The sequence below is a fragment of the Anoplolepis gracilipes genome, chromosome 9 (genome assembly GCF_047496725.1).
Source record: "Anoplolepis gracilipes chromosome 9, ASM4749672v1, whole genome shotgun sequence".
NCBI lineage: Eukaryota > Metazoa > Arthropoda > Insecta > Hymenoptera > Formicidae > Anoplolepis > Anoplolepis gracilipes.
The window spans coordinates 3,937,921-3,952,508 of NC_132978.1; the positions used below are offsets into that span (position 1 = coordinate 3,937,921).

Genomic DNA, 14,588 nt, shown 5'->3' on the forward strand with positions numbered 1-14,588 from the left:
ACTAATTTGCTAATAATGTTTGATAACTGTTCTTTTTTTATTTGAAAAAGATATATAATTATTTTCCGAACACCGTGTGCATCGCGATATTGTGTATGTGTGTGTGCATCGATATAGTATCTTGTAATAGCGTCTTTAAATTTTCATTAACATTAATTTCTCACTAACGTTGGAAAGCCAATACTCTCATCCTTTCAGTCGTTCCACGGATTAACGGATTTCACTTTGTTAAATAAGACTTTTTTAATGCTGGAAAATTAATTCAAAAATTAAAGTCTGCAATTGAAAGCTGGAAATTCTTTTAATACAAACGCTCGTGTTTTTGTAGAAAATTGTACAATATTGGCAAATATGAATATTTGAAATGAATTTTCTCTGATTCAATTACACCTGATATAGTATCGTATTAAATATATATAATATAGATAACCAAATAGAGGCAATGCGCATAATTAAAATAATAATTTAGTTGATGATAATCATTGATGAAATATATAATCTCACGTAAATTAATCAGGAAGCGCATAAGCATATTAAAATTGCACGCGTTGTTTCTTCCATTAATACAAAACGATATCTAACTAGGTGATAATATAGTTTATGTAACAATCTATTATGTATAAATAAACCAAGGAAGTTTGTTTTGCTAATTATCATTGATTTAATACATGATAATGTAATACATAGTAATGTTAATGATGATATAACGTTGTTCTTATAATTTTCATGCGTATATAATGCTAAAGAAAAATCTACGCAACTTTTTTATGTCATTCATTTTTTTTATGCTTACAATACTCGAATGGAAAATTGGGCACGAACCTTGGGATTTAAATCGCTGCCCTGCTGCATGAGAGTCCCAATGGTGAACCAGAAGCTGTTCGATAAAGAGAACTGATTCTCGACAATTTCCGGCCCGGCGTGACATGGATGCGGATTGTTCCATTCGTAGGGACTGAACCGTGCTACGACAAACATGGTCACCGATACCAAGACGTACGCCGCCAGAACGTACAGCCAAATCTCGATCGCTAATGGATTCATGAAGGAGAAGAGCCGCGCTTGATGGCTAGTTGGTACCTGTAAGAAATTTCATTTTGGTCACCACAATGTGGACGCTGATCTTACAAAAACTGGAAATATGAATATTTTAAAGAAAATTAGCCATTCTTTTACATGCAAAATATACACTGTATAGTATAAATAAATTTTTATTTATTATTATTAATAATAATCATATTAAAATATAAGGCTTGTGTCATTCGTTAATGCATTGTATATGAGAATTAAATAATTATATAAATTATAAAACAAAATTGAAAATTTTCGTACTATTTTATTTGAATGATACGTTTTGCTCATTATTTAATTTCGCTATTCTGTCTGTCGCATAAAAAAGGGAATACATTTTATATTAATAAAGCTTAATTAATTTAATGTAATATCTCTTGGAGTAATATGTATGCTGATGATAACAGAAAAATTTTTTGGAAATAATTTAACGATTTTTAATTAAATTTACTAATTCTTGTTTTGTCTGAATTGAAATTATTATTTAATGATACTTTTATTAGGTATACTTAATTGTGCTTTCATATATAATTTAATCATTCTATAATTTCAAATATTTTATAGAATATTTGTTACGAACTATCAATGCATATTAAATTTTTGCTATTATTACATTGCATTGGACAGTTCAAATATATATATAATAATAATTTATGTATCCAGTATGTACAAATTTATTAAATTTATTTGTCATATTTATTTATATATCACAAATGTATAGAATATTTTGTGAATTTAGAAAAGTAAAACAAAAAATATAAAGAGAAGTAGTGACGTAAAAAAGAAATATAAAAATATATACACACTATATAGGCAAAATAAAATAAACATAGGAAAAGTTTATGGGACCTCTATTGAAGTAGCGCGAGCTCTTTGTTCAATAAATTTACAGAGAGAAAGAGACAGAGAATTAATATCGATCTCAATAATTTTTTATTCATAGTGTATCGGCCGATACTAAATTCGCAGCTATAGATTTTTTTTGCTGCCACCAATAACTTTTGTGTGAGCAGAATTAGCTGATGCAAAATTTAACAATCGCTTTTGATAGTGAATATTGATTTCAAGAAAAAAAAAGAAGAAAAAAATATCGTCGTTATTATCTATCGACGGTGAAGAGAAATAAAGAGACCATTTTCGATGTAAAACTATCGGTTTCACATACTCGAAGAAGTCATAATGTTATCATGAGAACAAATCGGTTTATCTTATATTTGAAACAATTCTGGCAAATAATAAGATGATAATTGTAACGTACGTGTGGGGTCGTAACGGATAGATGGCAGGATAATTAAAAGATGCTTTGAGAATACGAGGGGGGAGGGCAGCTAACGGCTGCAATATTAATTGCAATTAAATGGTCGCCTTACATTAATTAGAAGGCGCGCTCGCGGTTGTCGACGTAGATTGATGCAATCAACGAAAAGAGACTCTCCCTCTCTCTCTCTCTCTCTCTCTTTCTTTCTCTTTCTCTTCTCTTTCTCGTGTTTGCTAGAGGAAAATTCCTCTCAGGCAGAAACGAGCCTTCAGCTTTCCGCATTGGAAAGCAAGCTATCGTCATCAACGTGGTGAAGAAGCTTCCGCCGTTTTAATCAATTTATGAGAAGTCCACTTACCGACTTTTTCACACCTCGCAATTTTAGTGAAAATGTAATTGCAGCGAATTATCTTCAAGTTATCGCAAGACAACTAATTAGTTCGATCGATTTCTATAATTATTTGATAAACAGCTTTACCCTTTTTTGTAATCAAATAAAGTAAACGAAAAAGTATCATATACTTTATCTGATATTTATTTTATTATAATGTCAATCTCTCGATAAGATATAAGTAAGAGCCATTTAAAGACTCTGTCAAGTGTAATACATAATCTATAATTAATTCTGCAGTGATTCGCAATAGAAGATTATCGCGTCACTGCCGTCTGACTGAATAACAGCAATTTGCTTAATTGTCTTCATTAAGCAATTGACTTGTGTCGTCGGGAGCTGAAATGCAATTTGTTCGGGCATTAGTTGTGTGGAAAATGTTCAAGACAATATGTGTAATTATCCTCTCCTCTTCCGCTCTCTTTTTTCTATCTCCTCCCATTATCGAATATGTAACAATATACAATAACAGGCAAAAAGATTAAAGGACATGAGAAAGGATTACAATATAAAATATATATCAATTTAGGCTGGATAATATCCGGAAAAAAGCGATAAAGGATAAATTTTTTACGCAAGTATGTACACATTAATTAATCTTATTGCTTCTTGGTAAATTGTTTCTATTTTCTGTTATTTAAAAATTACGTTTAATATAGTTTAATCGTTCTTAATTAATATAGCTGATAAGGTAGCAAAAATGATATATAGATATATCGTGGAAGAAAATTGTGCTTTTATTTTATAACACAGTTGGGGTGCGAGATAAAAATGTAAAGATGAAAAAAGAAAATTTAACACTGGCAGAGAGATCAAGATCTGCCCGTAAATTTCGTCGCAAATGTCCGATCAAGGTTTTCCGCGGAAAATCGAGAAATTAAAAATGAACCTAAATGGGAGCGGAGAGCGCGAGCACAGTGGGATGAGGCGATCTCGTCGTCGCGAAAATTTTATTACAAAAGCTCGAGAAATTAACTTCTCCATCGGTATCGCTCCGTCTGCCCGCCCTTACCCGCGAACCTATCCTCGGCGCAATACCATTATTAACTTCGGAGTAAGCGAATCCCACCGTCGCTCGTTACGGTATAAAGTGCAACTGTCCGAGAGAAGTTAACTCCGTAGATCCAAGCATCTCGAATTATTTAGCGCGAGTCGAAACTTCAGGAGGGGATTTCCGCACTGTCGTTCGAATCGATCGCGAATGGCATCCGCGAGTCGGAAGAAACTCCCTGCGGGACATTGTGAGAATAATTAAAGCTTCAAGCGGATAAGATAGACTCGAGAGAACAATCAGAATTGCATATGGGAAGAGAAAAGAGAGAGAGAGAGAGAGAGGGGGGGAGAGCGACTGATGAAAAAAATGGCTCGTCGAACAAATATTGGATTAACCGGCTCGCTAATTTGACATAAGCCGATCGATGATACATTCCGATTATTGAATCATCTACGCGCCACCACTTGCGAGAACGGCTCTAATTAGTCTGCCTACGACACACGTGCTGCGCCATTATAAGCGAGAACGCACATGTGCACATTGATGCGCGCGAATGCATCGCCAGGATATTACTATGATAGCGCAATTTTATAACCGAAACGAGAGGTATAACAAGGATCAAGCCGTAATAGCTACTGGATAATTCTTTTTGTCCACGTATAAAACGCGTGTATATTTTTTCAATTATTAATTTGAATAATCAGATTAGTTTGTTACTTTTTCAAGAACAAATTATAATTTATAAAAATTTGTACGATTGATCAATACGTAATAAAATAATGTATATGTAAATATATTTTAAATAAATTATTTGAAAACAATTTTATTTAATTTTATATAACATATTTTAATTAATGTCTCCATATCTTATTAGCAATAATTTTTGTCAATTTTTTCTAAATGTTATTTAAATAATAACTGTTTGTGTATATTGTAGGGTTGTTTAAACTGAAACATAAATGTATTTCATTTTCATTTAGAAATTATTCGATATGTAAAATAGATGTGCCAGGTCATACATATATAATCAGTTATTACTGCCACACGTAGTATTAGTATTTACATATTCGACTATTAACTAACTGCCTCAATAATATATGAGAGATATTATACGAATGCGTGACTGTTATCAACCATTGGTCGTTTCACGGGCAAGTAGATAAGAGCTAGTTACGGTCAACCAAAGTCAGGCGGAATTACAGTCATATGGATAACAGCTCCCTCCATTATTTTGACGGCATTATCTCCGATAAAATTACCCCGCCAGTAAATTAGCTATCAAGCTAGCGAAAGAGAGTGAAAATATACGGCGTCGGCTGTATTTTATAACAGCCATTTCACTCCCTTCGTATCGTCGAACGAATATTTAAAGAAACAACAAAAATACGAAGACACAAAATATCGACAGAGATGTCATATTTCACATAACTTTCATCGACATCGCGTTGATCCTTGAGCGTGAAGCCAGTCAGATACGACAACGAAAATAGTCTAACAACAACAATAGGAAGGATATACGATGGAAAAAAAGCAAATAAGAATAACAGATGCGAAAACATGTGGAAAAATATACAGGAGATGAGAGAGGGAGGAAAAACCAACAAGACTGGACGGGTGAGAGAATCAAGATTCGCCGACAACAATGTGCCGTGGAGAATGTAGAGGAAATAAAAATATGAGCTATCAGGGTGTCGCTATTTTCCAACGCGAACCGGGTATTAATGTGGCTTATACGAGATAGCTTTAAAAGCGCCGCTCTCTTCGGTCGGTATTAGATGTGGATGTAATTGCTACTTTGTGTAATGGGATCAATTCCGGCGTGCGCGATACGCGCTTTCCAAGAAGCATTATACTACTGTGAAAAATACCGTTTTACTTACCTTGAAGAGGATCGAGATGCCTAAATTCATGAACGGCTTCGTGAAGTCGATGACGCTCTCGCGCGCGTAGTTGATTGTCATCGAGCCGACAGCGAGGTCAGCCTTCTGCGAAATAAAAGAAAATGATGAGGTATTAAAAATCGAGCAAAAAGGGAAACATTCCGTTAATTTATTTCTGTAATTATAATAATTATAATCGAACGAGATTGCCAAATGTCAAACTGCTTTCGTTCCATCGACAGAAATGAGTTCGAAATTATTTAGACTCGCGCAGTTGGCAAAGTAGCCAACGGCTACTAGGGTCGACCATAGTCCACGAGATGAATAAAGTCACCTGGAAGAAGAGGTCGCCTGAAAAAGTTTCGGACACGCACTTTTGGCGCGATATCTAACTGCTTTTTCAGCGTCTGCGATCGCGAAGTCGCGACAGTTCGGGTAGATTTATTTCCGGCTTGCGTCGCAGCGAGACGGAGAGCAGCGGATATGCTGGCCTCGAGAATGCACCCGAGATAGGGAAATCCCCTGTCTTTTCCCTCGCACACACCACGTACACCTCGGTACGTTATATATTTCCTGTAAGTACGCGAATGTACACGTTGCGCGACAATTTTATTGCGCGACGTCGGCGAAACACGATTTATGCACTCGCGTTCTTAATATTCGCAAAACGTCGATTTCTAGTCGCAAAACGGTATGTAACGTCGATTTTTACGTCTTACGTATCTATTTCGAAAAGTTATGACTACATTTCAATTGTGCGACGCGCATTAAACAAAAAAAAAAAAAAACTCTGCCTCTTTTGACGATTTGTCTTTCACCTGTTTGTTTCATTTAAAAATGCAACTGTTAAGCTGGCCGCACGCGGTACGATTTTTCATACTAAATCGTATGCGAGACATTTAATTAACTATCATACTGGTTATGCAACTTGAAATTATGTGTATTGCGTGCTACTATACGTCCTAGTATGCTAGTTTGGTAATAGGTTTGGCGCTTTTTTTCACTACGTGATTTCTTGCTAGCTGTAAACGATAATAACGATAATAACTGTCAAAAACGCGAAAAATTACAAACTGACATACTTCAAATGAAAAAATGACATACTTCAAATATTATATAAAATATTTTATACACTATGTGTATAACACATTTTACATGCATGTACCGGTTTTATTTATTATTCTTTATAAAGCATATATATATATTTTCATTATTGTTTTTGCTAATAAAGGGATTTTGATTTTCATGCTTTTGTTGCACAACTGTGCACAACTATTGTTTATCCTTTTGTATTGTATCTTATATTACATATGGGGAATTATTTAATAATTATAGAAACATTAATTTATTTTTATTAATTTTAATTTTATTGTCATTAATGTTAACCTTGTTTCTTATTCATTTCAATTATTTTATTATATTTATTTTGGAGAAGCTAAATTATAATAAATCCTTCCTTAATTATAATAATTTGGCGTTTCAATAAATTTAATTATTCGCGAATAAAAATATATTCATATTTACCATTTTTACAATAGAACATACAAATCCCTGTAAAAGACTTTCGTAACAAAATCCATAATAATAATCAACGTCAACAATTCCTTATCCTTTTGTATTGTATCTTATATTACATATGGGGAATTATTTAATAATTATAGAAAAATTAATTTATTTTTATTAATTTTAATTTTATTGTCATTAATGTTAACCTTGTTTCTTATTCATTTCAATTATTTTATTATATTTATTTTGGAGAAGCTAAATTATAATAAATCCCTCCTTAATTATAATAATTTGGCGTTTCAATAAATTTAATTATTCGCGAATAAAAATATATTCATATTTACCATTTTTACAATAGAACATACAAATCCCTGTAAAAGACTTTCGTAACAAAATCCATAATAATAATCAACGTCAACAATTCCTTATCCTTTTGTATTGTATCTTATATTACATATGGGGAATTATTTAATAATTATAGAAACATTAATTTATTTTTATTAATTTTAATTTTATTGTCATTAATGTTAACCTTGTTTCTTATTCATTTCAATTATTTTATTATATTTATTTTGGAGAAGCTAAATTATAATAAATCCTTCCTTAATTATAATAATTTGGCGTTTCAATAAATTTAATTATTCGCGAATAAAAATATATTCATATTTACCATTTTTACAATAGAACATACAAATCCCTGTAAAAGACTTTCGTAACAAAATCCATAATAATAATCAACGTCAACAATTCCTTATCCTTTTGTATTGTATCTTATATTACATATGGGGAATTATTTAATAATTATAGAAACATTAATTTATTTTTATTAATTTTAATTTTATTGTCATTAATGTTAACCTTGTTTCTTATTCATTTCAATTATTTTATTATATTTATTTTGGAGAAGCTAAATTATAATAAATCCTTCCTTAATTATAATAATTTGGCGTTTCAATAAATTTAATTATTCGCGAATAAAAATATATTCATATTTACCATTTTTACAATAGAACATACAAATCCCTGTAAAAGACTTTCGTAACAAAATCCATAATAATAATCAACGTCAACAATTCCTTATCCTTTTGTATTGTATCTTATATTACATATGGGGAATTATTTAATAATTATAGAAAAATTAATTTATTTTTATTAATTTTAATTTTATTGTCATTAATGTTAACCTTGTTTCTTATTCATTTCAATTATTTTATTATATTTATTTTGGAGAAGCTAAATTATAATAAATCCCTCCTTAATTATAATAATTTGGCGTTTCAATAAATTTAATTATTCGCGAATAAAAATATATTCATATTTACCATTTTTACAATAGAACATACAAATCCCTGTAAAAGACTTTCGTAACAAAATCCATAATAATAATCAACGTCAACAATTTTTATTTTTTCTCACATGTTTTAAAAATGAATGAGTGAAAAATTAACATGCTTTATAAAAGCCTAAAAGCATGGATCATAAATGCTCTATGCATTGCGACCGTCGAGCTATGAATGAGCGATTTTGACGCGGAAGATCTATCGGTCGATATCGATGTAACGGCGTAAAACGGTACCGCGCCGGTTCATCCTGCGAAAGGTTTCAGACTCGCGACGTCACTAATTCTCACGCGTGATTTATGCGACCCGCGGATGACGGTTGCAATAATTTGTTGCGGCATACTCGCGCGATGACAGGCACGGCGCCATTGCGGAACATCCCGCCGTCAATCGTTTACGAATGTATGTAGTAACGAGCGATGCTGTTTTCACACATCGATGTGTCGGGGGAGAAGTCGAACATGCCAGAGACCGGAGCTCGATTAAAGCTGCAGTTGGAGATGCCACTGGGAAAAGTTCGCGCGATATCAATTTCGCAAATTTTGCAAGAAATATTTACATACGCGCGCGTCCCGATCTTTGAATTATTTATTTTAACATTTTTTTCTGTTGAGAATATCGCGCTTTTTGCCGATTAATAATTTCCATGAACAACGATGATACATCGCGAGCAAGGGTTTTTCGTTTTGTTCATTCGTTTTTTAGCTTCGTTACCTTTTCACGTGGCACCGACAAACGATATCCCATTTATCAAAGTGTTCATATAAAAAAAAAAAAAAAAATAAAATAAAATATCGATACATCACCCTATTCAGAAGAATTCACGCGATGAAAATTAATATCTCGTGTAACATTTTGCATATTTTGCGTATCAACGAAATACTTCAAAACTTGTTGCATTAAATTGGAAATTAATAAATTATATTTATATTTTTACATGTCAAATAATATGCATTTCTGCTAAAAAAAAAAATACCATTTCAACAATATTTTCAAACGCTATGTAAACGATACGCGATTTTATTCGTAATTTTATCATTTCATACGAAAAGCCTTCGAACAAGCAAAATATACACAACCGTATAAAAATCTGTGGAATATGACGTCATAAATAGAGAAATTTCTAATTATATGTATATTTTATATATAATTATGAAATTTAATTATATAACGTCGTCTGTATATCGAACATCGAATAAAATCAAATAAGCACATTTGCCAGTTTGGGTCGATTATTTGCTATCTTCTTTATTAATTTTCATCACTGGCGATTTAAATTATTATCAACTAATGATATATCATTATATAAAATCTAAAGTGAGCTTAAATACAAGTCCCCGGAAAGCAACAAAATAACCTCTTGTAGGCGTAAGAAAGAATTTACAGATATATGTTAATTAAGATACCTAATTAGACGTGGTCCCGATTAATCTTCTCTTTGACGTCCCCGACTGCGGGCTTCTCGGCGAGATCCGCTTAACTATGCTTAAGTCGCTAAAATACGACGCCGTTTCTAGGCATATTACGTGCCGTTGTCTTTTTATCATCATTTTTCCGTCCTCGGTTTCTCGGTGAACGAAGGGGGGAGGAAAGAGAAGAGCAGAGACGAGGAGGGAGCGGTCGACGACTGCGGCGAGCATTATTAATGATCATCTGACAAAATTAATACCGCCGTCTGGATAACGTAGTGCCGGTCGCTTTGTAACGACCGGCAGTCGGCGGGTCTCGACGAAAATGAGAAATTTCGCCGACTCGCGTATCGCGATTTCTCATAATTCCACGCCGAGCCATGTGTGCGAGCAGGCTCATTGACATATCATCGGTTGGATAAACTGTCCGAGTCGTTTAATGCGACTCTGATTCGAATCGAGAAATATTAATAATATGATTAATATGATTAATAATCGCGATGTTACCTCGTTGCTTTTCCGATTTCGAAATATGAACATGTATGTATATGCTTATTCCGCCTACGTTATCAATACTGCGACGATATGTCAGCAGATCCTGTAATCGCATTATCTCTGGTTAAATTAAATACACTTTTTAAACATTCAAGCACATGTATACGTTTCTTTTGTTTTTTTAATGTTACCTATTTGGTAAAGCCGACGGTATTACGTCGGGAGCCGTTCTCGTCGCGCTTACATTGGAATTAATTATTTCTATACAAGAACGTAGTTTCTATTACACGCAGAGTTATACATTATTCATGATAAAAGTGCGCCCTTGCAGTTTCGTAGCAGCCGGATACTGAACCCAATCCCAAAGTTCAGGATTTATGGCGAAAGTAGTTCTGGAATGCTGCTAGATACACGACTAGTTACATCCTACTTAGTTCTTTCCAAAAACCGAGGGCGCTCTTAAATGTACCGGAGAAAAGAAAGTACGTGCGAAAACAAGAGATAAAAGCGGGCACGTTTGATTTCTCCTTCGTGAGAAAATCTCGTCTGTGAGAAGCGCGAAAATACATCCGTGTGTTTCGCCCAGCTGTGTATCAAGCATCGAGAGAGATCTCTCGATTAGAGTCTGGTTCGAATCTACGTTAACGTATCCAGGGTAAAACCAGCTGCAAATACACGTACGCTTTTTATTGCTTCAACTACGTTAGACTATATATTGCGATGGGTGCAATGCAGGTACATTACACACATCTAATATAAATATAAACATTTATTTTCCAACGGAATACGAAAGTTAGCTCTAAATTCCAAGCTATTTTGATATAACACGGCATCTTTGCCTCTAAGATACTTTGCGACAGATGAGCCGGTTGACATCGTTATCACGGCGCTGTCGCCCTCGCATCTGTTACAAATGTCAGCGGGATATTGAAATTCGGTAGAACGGAATTGCGCGCGCGTATGCGGCACTTAATCAATCGCCTACTTGAAATGTAGACGTAGCAATATAGGTACGCGAGCTAGTTTCACGCCTTGCCGGCAGAAACGCGCTCATACACGACGTCTCATCGCATCTGTCCGTGATTTGAATTGCAAAAGCGAACGATATGCAACGCGTCGCGCCCCTAAGCTCTACGCAAAGTACACGATTCACTGGTTGCCAATTGGAATGCAGCAGGCAAAATGACACGATGGCTTCCGATATTGCATTCCGTTATATCGACTCTGTAGTGTTATGGTCGCGTCAATTTGCGTGATGTCTTTTCGACAGATTGTGTGTTGAAATGATACTTCGTCTTGTACACCTGTGTTAACACAAATCGCGTTTTAGGGGGAGAAAGTATGATAATTTTTCAAATAATTATAACCCGTGTTATCTCGAGCGATGAAGTCTCGTGTTTGTTAACGGGATAAAGTCTGTATCAGCGACGTAATCCACCATACATCCTCGAGGAAATGTAATTCCCGAGACGCATCTCGAGCCAACGTCAATACTCGTTCCTTATCTCTATCGAAATTCGGTTAACCATCCTTTGTTACGTCTATCGCTAACTATCAAAACTATCTATCAGCGATGGGACTTGTCAACAATCTCTAAACATACTAGATTGTGTTATACGCTGTTATGTATAAGCATCCCTTCCGTTACGAGTAAATTACACTGCCGTATCAGGTAATGTTAGCTTCTTATCGCGAAAACTTATCGCGCGATCCATCTTTCATACACTCGCGTTACTAGCAAAATTAACGTGCCTAGAAGATGCGAGAAGAAAAGAAATGACATCGAAACACGTAATATTTGATTTTGATAATCAGATGTATTGTGATTTTTGTGATCTTTGCCATAATTCGCTGAAAGGAAGATGGAGTTTTCTTTCGAGCGTTTTAAACATAAAGTATACCTTATCGTTCTACTTCTCGCCTAATCCGAATCCACTATGGACGCATACAGACGTACAGATACGTGCATCTTATCTATCCACACACACTCACCTTGTCCATCAACTGCCGTACTATCCCGTTCCATTCGCCGGTCTCGTAATCGTAAACGCCATACTTGCCGTCCGGCACGAGCTCGATCCTGTAAGCGAAGCCCACCATGCGCGCTATCTCCTTCAGCAGGTCGATGCAGAAGCCCTCGTAGCGCGCGTTTCCGCTGAAATTCCCCTCGCTCCTCAGCCTTACATACGGCTGCTCCTACGGGGATCATAAAAAGGAGCTACCGTTCTTTCACTCGCATCCCTTACACAGGCCTTCTTTCGCCAGTCTTCTCTCTCATTCCCCTTTCTCTATCTCCATTCTCGTCCGTCTCCGCCAGTCTTCCCGCCCATTTTGTTACCCGGCGTCCTCTTGGTAGAGCTCTCCTACACCGGATCTATCGATATGGTCGGCGACAAAGTCGGCGCGCAACGATAAGGCATTTGCATGTTTGTCGTGAGAATTTTACCCGGGAGGGGGGGCTGCGTGGAGATGTAAATTCTTTTTTCTCTTTTTTCTCGGGTAAAAAAAGGGTCGCGGATGAGATTTAAGTTTTACAGCTTTAGTCTGGGCTCGAGAAGACAGAGAAATTTCGGTTCCCCTTGCTCATTTCGCCGAAATATACGACCTACAGGCCTGATTGAAAAGTAAATAAGTAGCTGCGTTTTATAATTATCGATCAATCAGATAATAAATCCATAACTTTATATAAATCTGTTTCTTTTAGCTTCGTAATGTGATGCAAATTTTAAATAAATAAATGTTTATCAAACTTTCTCTCTGGGATTGTTCGGGGATAATAAAAAAGAATCACAAATTGGTGATTGGTACATTTCTTAAAATTCAGCGAGTGAAACGGAAATATGCGAATAAACCGAAAAAAAATTTCTGATTGACTTTTAAAATAATATGTTTAATGAATTAAATACTTTTCATCACCTGCTTAAGCTTGAATGACTAAAGATAGATTTTATATTTCCATATAAATAACGCGTAATTAAATAAAAATATCTACAGAGCAACCATTAAGAAAAAAATTCTTGCAAGTTACAACCGGCGTGATGGAACGGCATCTCAAAAAAATGTTCGCGTCAAAGCTAAAACAACCCATATGAATTCGACGTGAAAATGTCATGTTGCCATTCTCGATCGACGCGTTTGGCCGCATAGCGGATCGTACATCTTCGTAGCGGTGTGGACAGCTTTAATTGGTATTTACGACGGCATTCCGAGTATGTTCGAGCCTGGTGGCGGAGTGCACTTGCACATGAACGCACGCGATTCGACGGCTCTCTTAACGCTGATTACTGGTTAAATGGATTACTCTTCGATAGACTATTAACGCCGAACACTCCCGTGGGAAGATGCATCCTGCATGCGTAACCGCATTGCGTGTCGCGTAGACTTCGGAGACGCAGGTGCGGGAATAGCGATCAACGTGCGTAAAGTTACAGTCAGCTAAATGTCAGCAAATATATAAATGAAACAAAAAAAAGTAATTTCTAAATTAGTGTAGATTTATTTTTTTCGTCTTTTACTTTGGTTTAATAAATATAATAATGGTAAATATAATTTTCCTTGTTCCCCAATCCTCCCATAATAATAGCTCTCTATCATCTCATCTAGTAGATCATCTAGTATCTATAGATTTGAAGATGAAAAGCAGGAAAACTTTTTACGAAACTTAAATATTTAATTTTCATCATTTTTCAAACATTTAATCCATTATTTTGTCATACAAGATATGCGAGATTAAATATTTGATAAAACGTCGATCTGAATAATCAATGTTGGTAGGGTACGTTCCGCTAATAAAGAGTGTAGAGAAGAAAAAGGGAGAAAAGTTGTTCCGATAATTCCGATAATTGCACGCATACACGGCAGAAACAGATGCACACGAGCAAAAATCCACATTCTACCGGATAAATATTATCCTTATGAAGAACGAGCGGAAATTATCGATAAAAAGATGCTGTTAGTATTACCACGCGGTCGCTGTATATTCAAAAAGTTAAAAGTCTAGCGCATGCGCGAGTGCGATCTAGATTTAAATTTAAATTCAAATCGGCTTCTTGAAATGCAATAAAGTAACTTCACTTCATGAAGCTCTCCCCGTCGTTTTAGATGAAAATCGGGCCAGTGTCTGCGTAGTGGCGAAAACGTGAGAGATTTAATTAGAGAAAATGTCGACCAGATTTAATATTTACGAGCTGCATATGAGAAATTCGACTGGATTAACTGCGGATAGTAGTATGCGGAGAATGCAT

The 14,588-nt window shown here is 35.0% G+C and overlaps 1 protein-coding gene across 6 annotated transcripts in view; it reads right to left on the reverse strand.

Annotated features, from left to right (window-relative positions):
* LOC140669196 (glutamate receptor ionotropic, kainate 2) overlaps positions 1–14,588 on the reverse strand; it is a 140,568-nt gene that overhangs the window by 7,625 nt on the left and 118,355 nt on the right. For 4 of the 6 annotated variants that reach the window (XM_072898797.1, XM_072898803.1, XM_072898802.1 and 1 more), the window contains 3 exons: positions 12,337–12,540; positions 5,595–5,699; positions 823–1,080 (listed from right to left, as the gene is read on the reverse strand). In XM_072898797.1, coding sequence (XP_072754898.1) covers positions 823–1,080; positions 5,595–5,699; positions 12,337–12,540 — 567 coding nt within the window. The remainder of the gene's footprint in view (positions 1–822; positions 1,081–5,594; positions 5,700–12,336; positions 12,541–14,588) is intronic. The other 2 variants (XM_072898798.1, XM_072898800.1) reach the window with 1 other exon arrangement.